The sequence below is a fragment of the Melitaea cinxia genome, chromosome 15 (assembly GCF_905220565.1).
Source record: "Melitaea cinxia chromosome 15, ilMelCinx1.1, whole genome shotgun sequence".
Classification (NCBI taxonomy): Eukaryota; Metazoa; Arthropoda; class Insecta; order Lepidoptera; family Nymphalidae; genus Melitaea; species Melitaea cinxia.
This window is the reverse complement of record NC_059408.1, coordinates 1,376,411-1,389,872: the sequence shown is the minus strand read 5'-3', so window position 1 is coordinate 1,389,872 and position 13,462 is coordinate 1,376,411. Positions and strand designations below refer to the sequence as shown.

At 38.4% G+C, this 13,462-nt stretch overlaps 1 protein-coding gene across 1 annotated transcript; it reads left to right on the top strand.

The window, feature by feature from the left end:
- Positions 1-1,248: 1,248 nt before the first annotated feature.
- LOC123660391 (bone morphogenetic protein receptor type-1B) lies at positions 1,249-11,387 on the top strand. Its single transcript, XM_045595481.1, has 3 exons — positions 1,249-1,320; positions 8,174-8,361; positions 8,821-11,387. The coding sequence occupies exons 1-3, from the start codon at positions 1,311-1,313 to the stop codon at positions 10,069-10,071; spliced, it is 1,449 nt and encodes a 482-aa protein (XP_045451437.1). The 5' UTR covers positions 1,249-1,310; the 3' UTR covers positions 10,072-11,387.
- Positions 11,388-13,462: the final 2,075 nt, after the last annotated feature.

The following is a 13,462-nucleotide window of genomic DNA, read 5'->3' as shown; positions in this document are numbered from 1 at the left end:
TGTTTTTCAATATCATCCTGCTGTTGAATATCCTTATCTCGAGAATGAGGTATTCAGCTTAACCTAACAGAAGCTTCTCTGCGCTTTGGTATAATTATTTATGTATTACTCTTAAAGGTTATTGCGAAATGTGCATATTATATATATTTTTTAATTCTTGTATTGACTTTTTTTATGATATTATATCTTATAATTATCTCATAATTTAAAAAGCTATTTTAAAGACAAACTATTACCAAAACTTAACTATGCCAGTCTAAATTTTAACTCGGGTCGTCTAGTACTGGGGTAGACACGTGTTTTTAAAACTTTTAATATTTTAAATAATAGATTATGATTATATTAGCCTCATTATTATAAAGTTTTAATACAAGCCGACATCGCGTACAGAAAGCTGATGTGATGCTAAAAGAAGAAAAAAACAATAAAACGCCAAACACGTTGCAGTCGTAAAAGAATCTTTAATGGCTTCTTGATCAGCTCAGCGCCATAATATTTATTGGATGATATATTGCTATTTAATGTGTTTTCTCCTACGACGGCTACAGGAAGAATAAATGTTAGCCGTAAAACATACTCTTGAGAGTTTTATAGATGATTAAATCGGAAACATATCCCGCTAAATTTAGACAATATGTCCTCATTATTTTGTCTTGCGAGGAACCGGCCGTCTGAATGTTTCGACACAACATCGACCATTCAGTATGAAGAGTTTCACTTTGTATCATTCACTGATATTGTTAATGTTATCCAAAAATTTTAGCTTTTTTGAAAAAAAAAAAAATATAAGCGTTTCGATTTCCCGCGTAATCGACGTCCCGCCCGCCGCACTAGATTGTTATTATTTTGGCCGTACGCCGATCTAATGTTTATGTGTCGTACAAACGGTTGGCATTATCTCGGGCGGCGTCAATGAATCGTGTTCGACTCGCGTGCCCCGAATCGCTCGCGTCCTGACACCGTTCGCGGCTGGCCCATGTTATCTCCGACCATGTGGAGGCTGCAGCGGTGCATAATGCACGGAGCGCGGTCGGGGCGGGGGCGGCGCCGTGGGGAAGGGAGGGGGGACTCTGGCCAGGGGGACGCCGCGCGCCGCGCGCCAGTCATTCGCACCGCGAGCGCTGCTAGTGACGCACGCCCGACTCAGACTTCGCGCTCTTGCCGTTTCCCGTGAGACGGCGTGCGTTGTCATCGTCCGTGCATAACATCGCCGGTGTAAAAATAAAGCCGGCGACAGACGGCGGTGTCTCGAGTTAAATTTAAATGATATCGCGGACGTCGTGCCGGTCCCGTCTCGTACGCTCGCCGACATGAGACTAAGTATGTGATACCTTCGTATCGATATATCAGATCTGCCATAATTATGTATCGTAAACTTCGTTTATTTAGTAGTCGAGTGTTTACAAATGTGCGTCTCTAGCGAGCATCTGTGTTGGAAATGTGTCAATCTTGTTCGACGGTTCACTTTCGATGATTTGTGTTCTCGCAGCGGTCAGATCCTCCAGTTCTCTCCGTTTTTCGCATCGTGAGAGGTTATCAATCGCAGTTTTGGTATTTGAGACGTGCAAGTCGTAAGTAGAGTCTAGAGATTGTTAATAAGGTCTAATGGTCGTGATAGGTTTGTGTAATTAAATGATAAATGAGCAACAATACATTACGAGATATCTCGTGCTTACGATTATGTGTAAACTTATGCTCTGCTCTGACTGAACTGATATATTTGATGGACTAACATGTGATTGTTTTTGAGTTTTTGCCATTTCCGAAATTCAGTGATGAGTTTTAACTCGTATTTAATCACTTAAGTGCTGTTTAATAGTCTGTAAAAACTGTTTAATGATTTTCTGTCAAATGTCAATGTGAAAATATTTTTAGAAAATTATAAATTTTCTCATATCTTACAGTAATTTGTACACATTATTATCCATGATTATTAGCACTGTGTTATATAACTAACTTTATTCTATAGCAGAGTGTAGCAAACATCACGAAATAATATTCATAAGTTTGTACAATTTATTCAGTTTCATTTTCTCTGCGCCGCTGAGCTCTACCTGCCATCCCCATTGTTGTTCTTAGAGCCTTTTGTTGTGTACCTCACGCTATCCTTATACGGATAGAAGGGCTGTCTGGTACCTGTCGGGCCAGCGCGCCGAAAAACTTAAAAGTCTATCAACTTTAATTATAAAACTAATCCCGCTCCCAGACGTCGCTAGTTACAAACATTCTTGAGTGTTATCGATTTAAACGTACTGTTTCAAAATACTCGACAATTTCTGATAATAGATATAAATTTATCATTTGATTTACTTCGAGTGTCGTAATTATCCTTATTAAAAGGAAATGCATGTTTATAATTGTTGATAAGATGTGAACAGATAAATAATGAAGTAAAGCATATATATTTGATACGTAGTCGTAAGATACGAATCATTGAACAATTCACGCTCTCTGACAACGACGCAGGATATCCGACGTGCAACATCCTATCTTTGAAGATTTATAGCGCGCAAAATGTACGCGCAAATTTTGCATTGCATTTTCGAAATAGATTTCTGACTTGATCTTAGTTACCGGAAAGCGTCTGTATGTCCTAAATATTTTTGTTATGTACTTTATTAACAAGTAATTATATAATTTAATTTTAATTATACTTTTTTTATTTATTTATATATAAAAAGAAATAGACCTGTTATAATACTTATAAATTAAGTGAAATATATTGATTCCTTGGTAATAAAAATAAATTGAATGACTAAGTTATCAAATGGTAATTATCACTGGCATTTTATTCTTAATTATTTTATTAATAGAAATAATACAGAATAATCATATATTATTCTCAGTGTAACGAAAATGTTACGACATAATATTCTAAAATCCGCCTTCTACAATGTCTTAATCATGTATAAATTACCAAACAACTTGTGTTTTAAATTTTGAATAATAAATATATTAATAACTAAATGCTTATAAATGGTAATAATAACCTCACAAAAAAAAGTCGATACTCTGTTTAAGCATTAACTAATGATAGGCCTTATTTTTTATACACAGCCTACATGGATAAAAATGTTAAGTAATCGGAAAAACTTGTACTTAAAAATACTTAAAGATATCTTAAGAAACCTGGTTAATTATGGTGATAGACTCATTTTTTAACCGACTTCCAAAAAAGGAGGAGGTTCTCAATTCGACTGTATTTTTTTTTTAGAGACAATTTCGTTTTATATGGCAAATCAACTATTCTTAGACATATATGACGACCTACATAGATTCTAGATACAATGTGAATGAAAAACTAAGGCGATGTGGGATGTCTTGACAGATTTGAATATCAAGGTTCAATGTTTCACGGTTATTTCGATTATTCTGTCAAGCTTTCGTTTTGTTTCTCGTCATTTATCAACATATTATGTTCGGGTTTCGTAAATATTAATTAATTTTCATGTATCGAAAGAGTTATATTTTGATTTATAATTTAGTTTTATTAGGAGCCGTTGAATTATTAATTTCATGTAATATTAAAAACATTCAGGAAGACCAAAAATTGATTTAATCTTATTGGATTTTATTTCTTTAGAGTTTTAATAAGTTTCTATAACTATTTAGCTAGTGTTACGTTATTAACTTAAAAATATTTTAAATAGTCATACAATATACCGACACGGTCAGTCGGAGACGCGGGTTCGAATCCCGCTGGAGCGGTCAATTTTTGATATGATATTCAAAAAATGTTTAGAATCCCTAATGTGTGGGTAACACAAAAATAAAATCGTACATATAATAACATCTTATAATATAATAGATTTTTTATTATTATACGGCTCTAAATACCAGTATGCCAATATTTTTATTTCTTTTTACTTTTAGTTTAAACGGCTATTTAGCCTAATTAAATGTAACGATCTTATTGATTACGTATAAAATGTAGTGAAATCGAAACGGGATCATTTCGAGTATATGATTATTTTTTATTTTGTCTGTATCTGTAAAGGCAGTGAAGGATTGCATATTCTTAATTAACGAAGTGCATCTTTCGCAAAGAATCTTAGACATACCGCAGATTAAACTCTTAAACCTTTTTTTGAACTAAAGACGTACCAAATAATGCAACGCTTAAAATGATCTATACCTAATTCTGCTACTGAATAAAATATGTACGTGTAGATATCAAAAAGTGCTAAAACTATTGTAATAAAATTTTGGATAGTAGCTTCCGTAACTTAGCTTAGGTTAAACATCGATGTTCGTTGATCATACTATGTGAAAAAAAATGTGGCAGCTAGTTTTAAACAATCACATATTACCGCAGCATTAAATGTAATGCCTCCGTTTGTTTTCCCCATCAATGTTTAGTTATTCTCAGCGTTTTAAATACACGTATAAATCTTAATTAAGAGAAAGATAAACAAGAAGAAAGTTTATTGAATTAACTTGTACGTGTAATGCGATGCCGCTAAACGAGTTACATTTATTATTATTGAAGCTTGCTTCTTCCTCTGTAAGTCAGGTGAATTCAGCCATTTTTAGTTATGGAAGTAATCCTTATAGATATTTGCAGTTCTGATTACTTTTGGTTACAGATATTAATAAAAAGTTTCTTTATATTTTATACGATTAATTTTATCGTTGCGGTAGATTATTGGGTGTTTCTATTGTGTCCTAATTATTAAAACTTTCTTGACAAGGACCTGGCAAAATGGTCACAGTAAAAGTAGTTTGTTAGTATTGTGATATTTCTAAACTTCTGACATTTTTTTTAATTTTTTTATTATTTTTTATTATGCATCTAGCTCGGCAAACAAGTAAGTGTACGGTTGCCTGATGGTAAGCCATCACCGTAGCTTATAGACGCCTGCAACACTACAGGCATCGCAAACGCGTTAATTGCTGACACTACCCCATTCCTCTTCAGGAGTTCTGGTCATCTTACTCACCACAAGAACTCAACACTACTTGAAAGCAGTGTTACTTAGCTGTGATCTTCTGTAAGGTCGAAATACTTCACCAGTTGGACTGGTCCAGATCTTGAGAGGGATATTTGTTGCTGTGCCCTACTTTAGTTATTTCCTTATATTCATCGTGCTAGAGGCCATTGAATACAAGACGCATAATTCGTAAAATTGACGTGCCTACATCAGTTCTACTTATGGCTATCTTAATATATATAAATCTCGTGTCACAATGTTTGTCCGCGATGAACTCTTAAACTACTTAACCGGTTTTAATCAAATTTGCACACCGTGTGCAGTTTGATCCAACTTGAAAGATAGGGTATATTTTGTTTTGATATGTGTAATTATTATATTTAAGAAAAAAAAAATAAGGCGATACGAAGTTTGCCAGGTCAGCTAGTAGTTTATTAATACATACGATTACATACATAAACGTAACTGTTCTTCAATCGTTTTCCAATAAATCAGTCGGATATAACTGACTAACATATTGGTGTGTCATAAACGTAAACCGGTAATTAAGGCTATGTGTTTTCCTTTTAATCTATTCACAGAATTATCCTCATACTCATTTTCGTACTAATATTATTACGTCAAACGCTTGTCGAGCTATCGTTCACCTGATACCATTCAACGTCGAAAGCCAAATACATATTTAAATCCGGTTTCTATATTCGGTAAACGGTTCGTATTGCTTACGATCTGTTAGTTGTTTTTTTTTTCAGTTTTCTGAATATTCTAATATATGCAGAAAACTGAAATACTTGGCCGTTATATTATTATTGTTTGATTTATTATATTTATATAAGTTACCGATAGATCAGTAGGAGTGAACATAACCTTAGGATTTATTTCACTTCAAAGAATAAATTAATACCTTTGGATTCATCTGTTGCGTATAAATGCCTCATGAGTAAAGTGTGAAAAGGAAAAATATATTTTAAAATTTTGTCTAGCAGATAATTTTATCAGCAACTGAAGCTAACCTTATTCTATAATATCCCGTTCCGTTCTAAATTACCAGTTATGGTTTCATCTTTATTTCTAAACTAGCGCCCCGCCTCAGATCCACACAGGTGCAATTTACTAAAGAAAACTTAAAAAAAAAGAACATCCATCAACTTTTTATACACAGAAGTTTCTTAAAAGCTTACCATGAAAATTAACGATTTATTGTTTTGGGGGGTAGCCCAAAAGTTTCTTTCACAAAATATAGTTAATCACAAACAAGTACAAAAAATTTGCAGAACTTTTCGAGCAGTTCTCAAGTGATGATCTTTCACACGTGGCTATTAATTTTTTTTATATAAGTTGTCTATTTCCGCCAATCTTGATGTTTCTTTAGTGTAAAATAATGGACTTCGCGCCTTACCAGCAAGGACTAACCTTATCGTTAGAAAGTTAGTATTACTGGGAATTTTTAGCAGACCAATGTCGCAATATGATGTCTCAGTAATGTTCTGAAAATTTTTCGAATGATTTTGCAGGCCACATTTAGATATGTTATATAATACAAATTGTTTATGAAGACGTTTGCGTCTGTTAACATCGTGTAAGTTTCTATTTTATGAGAGTTTAATGAATCAGCTCGTACTAACATCTGTGCTGCATTTCCGTATCCGTGGCAAGTATCCAAGTTTGTCTCGGTCAAGTTAAACTGTCTATATTTTTCTTCAGTTCGCTATTCTAACGTTGTACCTGCTTTTTGTCCGTGATTTGGTAGAATATTTATATTCTATTCATGTCCTATGTCCAAAGATTGTCTGGAAAAGATCGCTCTGTAGCGATAAGACCGCCTTTTGTACATTTACATTTTGTTGTTATTTATTTCTTGTCTATTTATTGGTGTGCAATAAAGAATATTTGCACTTGTGTTTGTATCTTTGTTCCGATTGGATGTCGTATGCTTTAGTGTTTCTGTCGACAATCGTAGTTTCTTTTTAACTGACTTCCCAAAAAGGAGGAGGTTCTCAATTCGGTTGGGATCCGAACATCCGAACACCGAAATCCGACATGTCGGCACAAATTTCGATAAAAAAAATTATCGAAATTTGTGCGTGTCATGTAGTTCTATTTAAATATAATGTAGTCCTGAAAAGTTTTTTTCGAGTTATATCTGATAATGCCTATTGACTTGACTATTTTTTCGTCGGCCTTCGTTGTCCGCATCAACTTTACACTGGGTGTACTGATTTTGACGATTCTTGTTTAAATCGAGACCTGATGACTTCTAGGAGGAATCTTATATGACGCGCAATTATTTGACTATTTTTTCGTCTACCTACGTTGTATTACTTTTCGATATAATTGAAGACTGTTTTTATTTCGTGAACACAATTATTAAGTTTAGTTGTTTTTACTACTAAGACAAAAACATCATTACATTTTAATTAATTAGCGTTAAAATTGATACTCGCATGTGGGTTATTTTTGAGATAAATCGCTTTGACATTGTTTTATATCCTTTTATCTTTTACGTTAATTTGACACTTTATGGATATTTGGGTATTAATTACATACAGTCAGAACCATTCGTTTTTAGGAACAAGAGTTGAGTCGATGATATCTTAATTAAATTCGCGCGAAACGAGTCGTGAGATCTTGAAATCCGCGTTTTATTTAAAGCTACATTGAAAACAAAGCAAATAAAACTTTATCGAATGTATCTTAAGGTTAACTACTTTTTTTGGTAAAAAATGTCGCCGTATTCGTTTACCACTTACAGGTTTTATCCTTCGATTATTTTCTTTGCTGTTGATTACAGTCAGTTGTAATTGAAAACGTAAACCGAGTGCATACATCATGTGTTCGTCATCACTATCGTCTATTCTTTGATTATAACATATGTGAAAACTGGTGGATGCTTGTCATAGTAAATTAATGTTATTCTAGCGGATTCAATTCCTCGTAACCAATGCACTACAGTTCTTCTCGTTTGCATTTGTTATTTGAGTTAGCGAATCCAGTAGTCAGGATTTTTATTCTTTAGAGTAATTTTCTGTATATTCTTTTTTTTTTTAGTGCAATGAAGTATATATAAAGCGTAAGGTGTCTTGAATAATTTATTTTTCGAATGCGTTTCCTGCTCTTGACTGTTCGTTGTATTTGTCTTATTCTGATTTTATACTTATGTTTATTTAACTACAGATAATTAACAATGTTATATTTCCATGATATCAAAGTTATTGCTAAAGGAAGTTTTCTGCAACTTGCAGGTCGGGGCATAGTGTGCGAGTGTGCAGGTGTGAGCGCGTGCCCCGACGGCGCTCCGAACGGCACCTGCACCACGCAGCCCGGCGGCTACTGCTTCGTCACCGTCGAGGAGTTGTACGACGAGAATGGGCTTATGGTTCCCGAGCGGACCGCGGGCTGCCTGCCGCCTGACGAGTCCGGTTTTATGCAGGTGAGAAGCTTTGGTTTTTCTTTTAAATATATATGACTAGGTCGACAAACAAGCTTACGGCCCACCTGCACCATGGTAAGCAGTTACCGTATTCTACAGATGCTTTAGCGCGTAGTCGACCTTCTTCTGCCCGCGAGCTCTGGTAACCTTACCAAAGGAACACAACATTACGTGAGAGCAATATTTTTTATCTGTGACCTTTAAGCTTGTGGTATTTATTTCCCTTGACGGGCTGCTCCAGATTTTGATCAGTATATATTCTTCTGTGCTCTATCTCAATAAAAATTGGTGCAGTTATTCCCGACAGATTTGGCGACTATCACTTTTGCATTTTATTCATATCTTTCAATAAACCAACTTAGAACATCAGCATTGTATCTGAGCAATGTGTTTAAATTTAATAGAAGTGTGCAAGAAGTTTAGACGTGAAACTAATTCTGAACCCATTTTGTATTACAGTGTAAAAGTTCACAAGTACCGCATCAAACCCCGAAAGTAATACAATGCTGCGAGAAGGACCTCTGCAACCGGCGGCTGCACCCGCAGCTCCCGGAGCCGCCGCCCGACATGGCGGACGCGCCCCCCGCGCCGCCCCCCGCGCACACCGCTCTGCTGGCCGCCGCGCTTGGCATTGCACTTCTCGCCTTCTTTGCCGCCTTCTGGTTACTGCTCCGGAGGCGGCGACGCGGTTGCAAGCGACCCCCCTCGCCCCCCGCCCCCGCGACCCTCGCCGACGTCTCTTCGGGCTCCGGCTCCGGACTGCCCCTACTGGTCCAGCGCACCGTCGCCAAACAGATACAGATGGTCGAGTCCATCGGCAAGGGCCGCTACGGCGAGGTCTGGTCCGCTCGCTGGCGCGGCGAGAAGGTCGCAGTCAAGGTGTTCTTCACCACCGAGGAGGCCTCCTGGTTCAGGGAGACCGAGATATATCAGACGGTGCTCATGCGACACGAGAACATCTTAGGGTTCATCGCGGCCGACATCAAGGGGACCGGCTCGTGGACTCAGATGCTACTCATCACGGACTACCACGAGAACGGCTCGCTGTACGACTACTTGCAGACGACCGTGCTCGACCCGCAATCGTTCGCGACGATGGCTTACTCGATAGTCAGCGGCCTCGCGCACTTACACATGGACATATTCGGCACCAAAGGCAAGCCGGCGATCGCGCACCGCGACATCAAGAGCAAGAACATCCTCGTGAAGAGGAACGGCCAGTGCGCCATCGCGGACTTCGGGCTCGCCGTGCGCCACGTGGCCGAGCGCAACGAGGTGGACATCGCGCCCAACACGCGCGTGGGCACGCGGCGCTACATGGCGCCCGAGCTGCTGGACGAGCGCCTGGACGCGGCCAACTTCGAGGCCTTCAAGATGGCCGACGTGTACTCGCTGGGGCTCGTGCTGTGGGAGCTGTGCCGGCGCTGCGCGGCGCCCGGCCCGGCGCCGCTCGTGGAGCCCTACGCGCTGCCCTACCACGACCGCGTGCCGCCCGACCCCAGCTTCGAGGACATGCACGCCGTGGTGGTGGCGCGGCGCGAGCGGCCCCCCGTGCCGGCGCGCTGGGGGGCCGCCGGGGGGGCGCTGGGCGCCGTGGCCGCGCTGCTGGCCGAGTGCTGGCACCACAACCCCCCCGTGCGGCTCACGGCGCTGCGCGTCAAGAAGACGCTGGCGCGCGCGCGCTCCGAGGACGCCGGCAAGCTCGTGTGACGCGGTGTGACGCGAGGGACGTGACGTCAGTGTGACGCGGTGCGACGCCCGACCGACCGCCGTCGTATATCTCAGTATTGTTAAGTTTATTCCTCCCGATTTCGATCCCGTTCTGTCGAACCTGTCCAGAATCTCCTGTTTTGATTCGTTTGTTTTAAATTGCCGTTTTATTTTAATTTTTTATAATATTGTTAACTTTCGTATTATCTAGGATAAGATGTTCGTGTAAAATATGAAAATTGTCTTCCGTTTCGATAGGCGACTCGCTCGATGGCAGCTCGGTGGGGAATGGTCGTGTACGTGAATACTCAGCTCTGGCGATCCGGTCGAGATTTAATACGCGACGTGCATTGTGATATTTCGACAATAAGAGAAATTTTATTTTGTATCAAATTGCCTCGTGACCGTCTGGAGTCAAAAGTTGGCGAATGTCCGCAGATGAGATCGCATATCGGTTCGATAGTACTTAAAGTGACAGAGACTAATATTGTGGGAAGTATTAGCGATATTGTCAAGTGCAGTGTCTTATGAGATGCCTTCGATTAGTATTAAAATGAAGTTTTGTAACGCGACGCTCTCGGTTGCAAACTTGTTTTTTAAACGATAAGTGATAAAATCACTCAAGACTGCTTCACTAAGACTTAATGTTGATTGTGTATGACATGCTATATTTTTCTAGTTCCTAATGTCATAGAGAATCAGTTGACGTACCTACGTAAAACTCAAAATAAAATTAAGATAACAAAAGATATGTATGTATCGAAAATGTAGTAGAGGTAATGAAGATAAAACTGTGTATCTGTCGAAAAGCGTCATACAAGTGACGCTGCGGGTAGCCTTGATACTAATTTAAACTTGTCACAACAGATGGCGCTACCATCGCATCGCAAAAAGTCCCCTCACTATTGTGGTCAAGAAAAAAATTAAATTATTTTAATCAACATACTTCAGTTTAAATATTTGAACTCAGAACACTTAACTCAGTTAGTTCATATTGTAGTTTTTCTTGAGCCAGTGTCATTAAGGTGAAATTTTATATTTTTGCAGTTTACCGCTGGAAAATTTTTCAATTGATTCTCACACACAAGTCGTTCTTCCTTATCTCTACTCTTCATAGTGTTTATATGTTATGTAAATTATATTGTAATATTATATTAAGATTGAAACAAATAATATATGAAATGGAGTTTGAAACCGAGACATCGCTAGCATTTAATGTGCGTCCGCGCGCCTGTACAGTGTTGTGTATATATAGCGTTAGATAGTACCTAATACATGTTGCTAATTAAGTTACAAATAAATATTAATGGACAAACTATAAGCTTTTTATTACACCGTTGAACTTTTATTATCTGTCTTTATTAAAGACAGTAATGACATGGCAATACTGATAAAGTAGTTAATATTATTTATAATGTATATAATATATTTATAATATATTTATTATTTAAAATATGTATTTATCAAAATAATATTAAGGCCGTTCGTTGCATTCGTAACGTTTTTGTCCGGATTAAATAGGACGTAAAGTTATGGAAATATCTTTTCATAGTAGAGTCCGTCACGGACGACGGTAGACGGACGGGACGAGAACGTGAAACGCACGTAGGGAAAAATATCGTCGGCGACGATGTTTTAATGTCAGTAAATCGGGAAACAAACGTAAAGCTCACCTGATGGTAAGCGATTACCGTAGCTTATAGACGTTTGCAACACCAGAAGCATCATAAGCGCGTTGCCGACCCCATCCCCAGTTCCCCCCATGAGCTCTGGTCACCTTACTCACCAACAGAAACAAAATACTGCTTGAAAACAGTATTATGTTTCTGTATCAGTGATCTGTAAGGTCGAGGGTACTACCCCAGTCGGGCGCTTGCTTCGTTAATTATCTACTGTTACCGAGTTACTGTCACGGGGCGTATGCTTTAAAAATCCCCGTCAGTGTTTGCTGACTTTGTTCCGACCACGTTTGAACGTGGTCTCGTACAGGTTACGTATACAGCGGCCTTTAGTCAGGTTTAAATAAAATTATACGTCAAAAGTATACATTGAAGCCTGTTTTGGAAGATTAATATAGCTCTACAATTTACTTCAGAAATGCTATATATCATTTTAATTACTTATTGATATGATTTTAATTTAAAGACAGATTATAATAACTGAATTTGAACACCATACATTATTGTCTGAAATATTCTACAATATGAAATTGAACATTTCCTTTTTTATTGTAACTTATTTTGTGTGTACGTATACTTTTGTGTCTAATGCATAGGTAGCTCATAGTGCAAGTTATTCACAGTAATATATAAGTTTTACGTTAGCGAGTTTTAAGTACAAATGATATTTTCGGTATCCATCATAACATCACATCATCATCATCACATCAGCCTTTCGCAGTACACTGGACTGCGAAAGGCTGATGTGATGATGATGGACATAGGCTTCCACAAGGACACTGGCTTCCACAAGTTCACGCCAAACTGGACATAGGCTTCCACAAGTTCACGCTAAAAATGGTGTGAACTGATGTGTTTTGCCCATAGTCACCACGCTGGGCAGGCGGGTTGGTGACCGCAGGGCTGGCTTTGTCGCACCGAAGACGCTGCTGCCCGTCTTCGGCCTGTGTATTTCAAAGCCAGCAGTTGGATGGTTATCCCGCCATCGGTCGGCTTTTTAATTTCCAAGGTGGTGGTGGAACTGTGTTATCCTTTAGTCGCCTTTTACGACACCTAGCAGGATCCATCATAAGACAAGGTCAAAAATAGTTGAAAAATTTTAATTTACAAATTTGACTATGGGCAGAAAAAAATTTCAAATTTTATTAATTTTGTTATAGATAAATTGTCCTAAATAGCAAAAAAAATAACGAATAAAGAGTTCGAAACGTATATGTATGCTATTATATTACCGCTCTGGTGTAGCAGTCGTTTAAAATACCGACGGTTTGTGCGTTCGATTCCCGCTCGAGATGGATATTTTTATTTGTACAAATATTTCTTTCTGCTCTGCATGTCTGTCCTTGTAGGTCTCCCCACCGCACGTTGAGCACGTTAAGCCGTCGGTCCTGATTGTTATCATAAATATCCGATAGCGATCGTTACTCATAGTAGGGAACATGTCCGCCAACCTGAAGTGGAGCAGCGTGGTGGATTAAACTCCAATTTTTTCCTACATGGAGAAAGAGGCCTATGCCCAAATGGAATGTTACAGACTGTATGATTATAATGATCAACTGATTTATAATTAGTAACTGTGGAGTTTTTTGCAGGTCCTTTTTTGCAGAATCTGAATTCCGAATCGGAAGTAGTTTCACTTTTAAAAATAATTAAAATTTGAATTTGTAAAATGACAGTTCGAAGGTGCGTTTGAACTTCAAACGATTGTCGTT